Raw genomic sequence first — 7665 nt, 5'->3', positions numbered from 1 at the left:
GCAAGCAGAGTGGCGTCAATAAATAAACAAAAGGAGGCGTATAAAGTATGGCATAGCGGTCTCCAAGGACAAAACTATCCGCTGCAAATCCAACCAATCCACTTGCCTCAAACATTTATTTATGGCCTAGCTGGCCGGTGGAAATTTACATTTTCCAAGCCACTGGGCCGGGTCGCATTCTGGGCAAATGACCCACGATGGTTACCGTTCTGGCCACCGGAAACGGAAGTGGGCAAAGTGGTGCCGAGTTGAGTGGTTCAGGAAACGCAATCAAACGCCGTCTATCGCGATTCCTTTTTTGTGGCTCGGCTTTTGGCTATTTTCATACACATGCGAGTGGCGCTATAGCGCGCGTTTCGCCATTTTGGCCCGACATATATCATTGTCTGGCCATACAGAAGGAAACCCACTAGCGGAAAAAAGAAAACCAAAATTCGGGAATACCTACAACTGACTCGAGGCGAGTCGAATTCAACCTGCCGCCATTTTCTGATTTATGATGCTATTTAGATTTCACGTGATTCGTTTTCAATGCGCGCTCTCGTCCACTGGCAAAGATAGAAAAAAATCGCGACCAATAAATCGCAAGTGGGAGCAGCGAAAAAAATGAAACTAGAAATGAATCTGAATGCTAAAAATTACAACACACAGCTGCGTGTGCATAAATCTCCCACCCAACGGTTTAGAAAAAACGAAGAGTGGGGCGGATGTGGATCCATTCTAAATTCAATTCGTTGGAATTCAATTTTTTTTTTGATTTGGCTTATCACTAACTTAAAGAATACACAAAAGGAATTGATAAAATCCGTTCAAGTGACGTGCTTTAGCAGTTTCCCACTGCCAACAAATTTTTTGAAAAATGCTATAAAGAACATAGATATCTTTGAACCCATTTTAAATTCAATTCGTTTCAAAATCAATTCCTTGTGTAGGCTTATCAACTATTAAAAGCAAATGGCAACATGTTTAGCATGAAATTGGCAGAATCTGAGCCGGCATCACCCTTGCCACCCCTCCAATTATTACTTTGGCAATTCGATTTGCATACAATCGCCGGGCATGAATAATTGTGGATCCCCGTCCGACTCGCTCGCTAACTCATCAAGTTCATGAGCCTGCCGATTGACTTTGAATATTAGCTGAGTGTAACTGGATGTTCGGGGGCATTACGGGCACTTTCTGGGGGAGGCAGTGCGGCGCCAGCTGTAATTGACATGCAAACGCATTTGCTGGGCCCTGATTTGATTTCCATGTTGTTGCTACGCATATGATTATTGCTCCGGAGGGGCTCCCTCGTGTAATTCATTTGATTAATTATAGTACGACATCAGTTATCGCTCCCTATGGCCGTGGGCGAATGTGGGTGGATGCTTGCATGTTAATACAAATTAATTAATCTTCGCAATATTGCAGCGGGACTGAGATTGATTGCAGTCGCGAGATGGCAGCAATTTGGCTAAGTTTCATCGGGGGAATGTGAGCGAGTGTGAAAAACAAAGAGGGTATTATTATACAAACAAGATAAACAAATTATTTTAAGCCCATTATCGTCAAGTCTTGCCAGCAGCAAAAAACAAATGATCATGTGTACCTAAGCATTAGAAAAACATTGATCAAGTGTAAATGAACGATCTTATATTCCTCTTGTCATATACCTGAAAAATGTTAACTAACTATATTATCAATGCTATTTTATAAAGTCTCACAGCTATAAATTTCCGATTTTCTGTCAATAATCCCAAATGACTTTAGAGTAAAGCCCAAACAACGAGCATACAAGTAAACAATATTACAAAAAATCTCAACACGTGTTTAGTTAATACCCTTCGCCGAAAACATATACCATCTACCATCATATCAACCCTATTTTCCCAACAAGTTTCCTAATGGCCTTCGCCGCTGGCAGTCCCAGCCAAATCCCACGATTTTAAATTCTTTAAAATTGTTATCTCCTCGCTCGGACTTTGTAATTTTTTGGCGCATAATTTACATGAGCATTAAAAAGGACAAAACCTTATCCACCATTATGCCAATGAATGATGAGGCGCCGGCACGCGGCAAACCGCAAAAACAACGCCCCTCCACCACGCCCACCCCCAACTTGCCAACAGGCCAACTATTAAACGCTTAATGGCCATTTCATTGGGCATCATATCACCGGATATATCGGTCGGATATCCGATGTCGTCGGACAGTCCCAAGGCCACATGTTTGCCGTGATTACATGAGAGTTGACACGCCGCCTGGTTGGTGTGGACACGTGATCCGGTCACGTGTCGCCAATTCGCCCACAGGCCGCGTCTAAAAATGCGCTGCAAGTCACAGACGGCTGTGTATACCCTTTCTTCTTGCAGGGTATAGGTGCTAGTCTGAAAAATAGTTAAATACCAACTTTTTCTGTTCAAAATATGTAATTTATTAATGACAACAGAAGCAAACAAAATATGTACTTCTTTTAAAATATGTTTCTAAGATTTATGTGCTATATAGATCTATATAAACAGATAAGTTGTAATATTACTGTAGTGTATTAGGTATTCGTTGGAGAAAACCTATCCCATTCACTTTGTTTTCATTTCGTAATGTAATCAAATTATGAAAATTATACGAGACCTTCAGTAAGTCAAGTTGGCAACAATTTTGACTGATTGTTTTCGCACGACCCCCCCTGAGGGGGCCCAGAAACCCACATAGCAACCCCCTGGGTGCCCCGCCGAGATTCACTTGAGGCACCAACCCCTTTGGTGGGCGAGAGGTGTGCGCCAGATCCGGATATGGTGGGCAAACAAATTATATTTAAAATCCCAGTCCCAGTGGGTTTCGGGCGGCCCAGTGGGTGTGGCCGCTTCCATTTCAACGCTCAACAACTCAACCTGCTGTGGATCCGGTTCCAATTGGATATCCGTTTGGAGCTCGGCAGGGCCCTTGAGTCATCATCATCATCATCTCCGATGGGCTTGGATTGTGTATTCTGGGTTTTAGGGTTCCCGGCTCAGGACCACCCACTGGGTTTTACTTATTACTTTCGAGCGATCCTTTAACTCCGGCACGGTCTTTTGGGGTTAAACTGCTCTTTTCCCCTCTTCAAATGACACATCACGAACTTTTTTAATTTGTTTATGATAATTTATGCTTTATATAATAGGCAGAGACCTGTCATTTATTATAAAATGTTTCTCAAACGGATAACAAATGGCAGAATAAGATAATGATAATGATAATGGCGGCTCTTTGACCGAACATTTTAATGGATTAGAGTCGTATTGATTGAATTATGTAAATGTGGTATTCTTTCATCAAACTTTTCAAATTTGAATAATAATAATTGTTTTTATAACCATCAGAATCAAGTTAACTTGTTATATTACTTTAATAATCCTTATATATTAAATAGAATCTTCCACTTGTGACTAAACATGAAATCATCGACTTTCCACTTAAAAGCGCTTAAAATGAAATCAGAGTTTCCCAATGACATTATTTGCCAATAAGCCCAAAAGGAAGACAATGCAAAAAGGTAGCAAAATCCAAACTTAAATCAAACGTAAAATAGAAATAAAAATGTATACCTATTGATGGTGTAACACGTGTAAAGATTATAAAAATGAATTTTTATTGTTGACCAAAGAACATCAGCAGGGCAACTGTTGCCCTGTCCCCAAATTTTCCCTCATGGCGAATTTTTAAAATCAAAAATTGACGATTATGCAAAAATACGAAACATCTTTATAGCCGGGGAAGAGAGCGGCCGAGGTAGCACACATGATTTGGATTCGGTCCTGAGTATGACATTTGTTTTATGCCTCGTTCAGGTTGCGGCAGCATAAAAACCGCAAAAGAAATCCGCAACAGACGGCTACCTCGAAAACCCAACCTGAATTTGGCCTAAAACACATAAGCGGAGCGAAACTGCCGCGCGATAAAAGTTAAATATGCAAAGATGAAAATCTATAATTTTTTATTAGCCCTGATCCCCGCCAAGTGCGTCCTTATGCGGCTTTTCCTTTTATGCCGCACTGGCTAATTTGCCCTTTTGCCCCAATTTGTTGCGGTTCTTTCCACGACGCCACGGGAATTTTGCGAGATTTTTACGATTTGCGATTTGCACGAATTATGCCAATGTTGCACACTTTTTTATAGTTTTACAATATGGCGACACAGTTGTGTTATCAACATTGCATTTTCTCGTATTTCGTATTCAATTAGGGTCAATTGGGGGGCTAAGGTAAGAATTTTTGAGCGCTGTTACGTTGAAGTAAGAAAATGTATTTGGATTTTATTTTGAAGGGTCTGGAAATCGATATTTACGTACTGTTAAGGATTAAATAATTTAAACGAAATAAGTAAGACCAATACGTGCATAGGGTGGCAATAATTAACCTACTTTTTACACAAGGAAATACACAAATTTTTAATTTTATAGGGGGCAACCCTATCAGAATCAGCTAAACTGATATATTTTTTGAAACAGCGCGAAATAATTTTAAAACATTACAAAATTATCTAAGTAAATTCTAAAAATAAAACAATTTTTTAACTTTATTTGCAATTTTTATATATGATTTTTGTTATTATGGCTTCTTCCCACAACATTTCACAACAACGCTCCACTATCCACTATCAGCACTTGGATCGACCACAGGTCATGCAAGCACAGCAGCAGGATCGGCTGAGGTCAGGAGCCAGCCATGAGAACCAGGAGGGATCCAGACAGGACTCACACCACGGGCCACAGCAGGTTTCGGGGAATATCCCACAGCAGGAGGACAAGCAGGCGGCACAGCCACTCGAGCAGGACCCACATGGCCCGCAGCAGGGTCCAGATTTGCAGCAGGATCCGGACTTGCAGCAGGATCCGGGACTACAGCGAGATGGGGGAGAGCAGAAGGTTCCAGGACTGCAGCAGGTTCCGGGCTTTCGACAAGATCTGGATGCACCGGTCTTACAACGGGAACTGGAAACTGGAGCTCGACATCCAAACCGTTGAACTCGCATGCACATGGTCCACAGATATTTGTGAGTCGTTGGTGGAAATGTTACAACAGTGGAGCTAATACACAATGTTTTACTCAAAAAGATACCCCGACGAAACTGTATATTTTCCTTTTATATATTCATCGCTGATTGTTTAGGCCTAAGTGGTTATAGACCTAGCATATCGGGACATTTTCGGCAGATTATGGAGTTTATGACTTACATTGGATATTCAAACAAAAATAGATAGCTTCACGGGGTTTTCGGAACACTTTCGCAACGATACGTTGATGGTGAAATTTAAATATAATTATATACAAAATTAAAAAATGATACAGGACGTAGAAAAAAATATTTAATTTCATGATATATTTATATATTATATAATATTATATAATAATATTACTGATAATTTCATAATAAACTGAAGTCATTCAACTGATGGTCATTAGGAAACATTAAATATTTTATAAATACTCCGCAGTTTTTTGAAATTCTTGAAACGGGTTATTTCATACTTCCCCTGCCATTACAACCCTCTGCAATGGAAGACCACTTTAGTTAATGGCAAAGCGCATAAATGAAATCATAAATAAAAGTCGCAGCTTTGATTTACTTGCGTTGACAACAGCACAACATTAAATTAAATGCAGTAAACCGACCAAAAAAGCAAGGAGGATGAAGTGGAAGCTGGAGAAGCCCATGGATAACCCCACGGTACCCTTCCTTGGGTCTAACGAAGCGTGAATTAATTGGGATGGGTAAGTGGGAATTGCGCATTAGCCTCGCCTGCCGGTGGATGCAACCAAAGCGAAAGCACACAGATCCCCAGGATTCCAAAGACGACAGGGAACAGGACAAACAAGGAATCGAAACTAGCAATTGTAGCTGGAAATCGAATGTCTCACTGAAAGTGGGGGGAAACCAAATAGAACCAACTAATGAATCCAGAATCCACACGACAATTAGAGCATCAGTTTGCCATATTTCAGGAACTACGCAGAACACCAAATGGGTATAGAAGAGGTTTGTAATAGCTACTAGCATTACCGAGGTAAATTTAAATGAAAATTAAAGCGTATATATTCATTTCAGTTCAAAGCACTAATGCAAGTGAAAATGTTTGCAGTTGGAACATTAAATTGGCATTCAATGCGGCCCATAAACGCTGGCAATTAAAATCTTATTTCCGCTTATTACACTTTCACAGGTGTGTGCCAGCATCCCGCCAATAAACACGTCTAAAAATTTTAGCCAAAGAATTTGTCGCCTGGCTCAGGCCACCTGTTCCCCTAAAAAAATGTGTTTCTTTTCCGTTTTGGGTAATTGAATCATTTTAGCGCCATTTATTTTGTTCAGGTCTGCGCAGGATTTCAGGGAATGGAAGTGGACGGGGTTGGTTTCAGTACGCGTGACATTTGTAAAACAATTTCTATTTCGAAAATGAAACAAGCGCGAATGCCCGCGGGTGGGAGGAACATAAATAATAATGCGTTAAATTTATGCGCTGATTAATGCGGAGCAGTCAATCTCCACCAGCTTTTGGGGCGGAGGACGCGGCAGTTCACCACCCACTTGGCCAAGTTCTCAGGTGTGACCAGTTCGGAGGTGGGGAAATGAAATCTCCAGTTCATATGAAAACTCGACTGGGCGCGTAAAAGTATGCTGTACATGAATGCGATTTTATTAGAATGAATTAAAAATTGAGAGAATATTATTTTCAAAATAACATAACTTTTGATTTTAAATGGTAATTAAGAAAAGAAACAAGACATCTATATGAAATCTCATCTTTTTGATCTAGTGCTGGTTAAGTGGAAATCAATTTAGCAACAATTTCACTTTTCAAGAATACTCAAATGAGTAAAATTAGCTTAGTTGCCCATTTCAACTCTGTTTACATCATTTGTGGTAACCGAACTGCCTGCAATCGAATTATTTTTCCACACTCTGAGGCCATAAACCAAATCCCATCGAATTAATTGAATGAGATACACTCCCACCACCCAGCGTGCAGCCCCCTTCCCCTCAGTGCAAAATACGTGGGCATTTAGCGAAACGCTTATTTCATTATTACGCCTAGGGCAACCCGTCGAGGAAGACCCAAAACACAGAAAGTCAAATTGAAAAAGTCAAAAAGTTGTATTCCCCGTTTGCCCGGCTAAGCGAAGGACATCCTTGGGGTGGCGAATAGTGGTGGCCACCACCCGAGAAATCATCACAGGGGTGCGGCGTCGCATCATCGGCGAACTAAAAACCGGAACGGAAGCAGCAACCGAACAACAAGAGGGATTTCCGGCCTCCGCCGCCACCACCAAAAAAGGCTAACACTTGTGTCCTCCGCCCAAACAAAGTCACCCCCCAAATCACATGCATAAGGTTTTTAAGTTTTGTGCTTTGTCATACAAGTGCGTGGAGGACGATCTGCAGATACAGTTGTAAAGATATGGTAACAGGCGCGTAATGCGACAGCCCTTTGCAGGATGGCTAAAATGGTTGGGGGCGGTTGGCTCGGATGGGTGGGTGGGGCTAACATGTGTACCGTTAGAGGTTTGGGCGTTGGCAGACGAAATCGGTTGTGGGTTGCGGTGCGGTATCCCAGGTTGGCAGGATACTCTAGCAAGGGCCGATCCTAATTTAATAGTAAATATAACTTGCAATGGGTAACTGGTAGCATTTTAAACCATCCAT

At 41.3% G+C, this 7665-nt stretch overlaps 1 protein-coding gene across 1 annotated transcript; it reads right to left on the bottom strand.

Annotated features, from left to right (window-relative positions):
• Positions 1-4552: 4552 nt before the first annotated feature.
• Positions 4553-5260, bottom strand: LOC26526496 (keratin-associated protein 5-9). Its single transcript, XM_015158803.2, has 2 exons — positions 5198-5260; positions 4553-5134 (listed from the first exon to the last, which is right to left on the bottom strand). Exon 2 carries the CDS (start codon positions 4999-5001, stop codon positions 4621-4623), a length of 381 nt encoding a protein of 126 aa, XP_015014289.1. The 5' UTR covers positions 5002-5134; positions 5198-5260; the 3' UTR covers positions 4553-4620.
• Between the last annotated feature and the right edge of the window lie 2405 nt (positions 5261-7665).

Source organism: Drosophila erecta, unplaced genomic scaffold (genome assembly GCF_003286155.1).
Source record: "Drosophila erecta strain 14021-0224.00,06,07 unplaced genomic scaffold, DereRS2 tig00000021-arrow-pilon, whole genome shotgun sequence".
Taxonomy (NCBI): Eukaryota; Metazoa; Arthropoda; class Insecta; order Diptera; family Drosophilidae; genus Drosophila; species Drosophila erecta.
The sequence above is the reverse complement of the archived record's forward strand: the minus strand, read 5'-3'. Positions and strand labels throughout refer to the sequence as shown.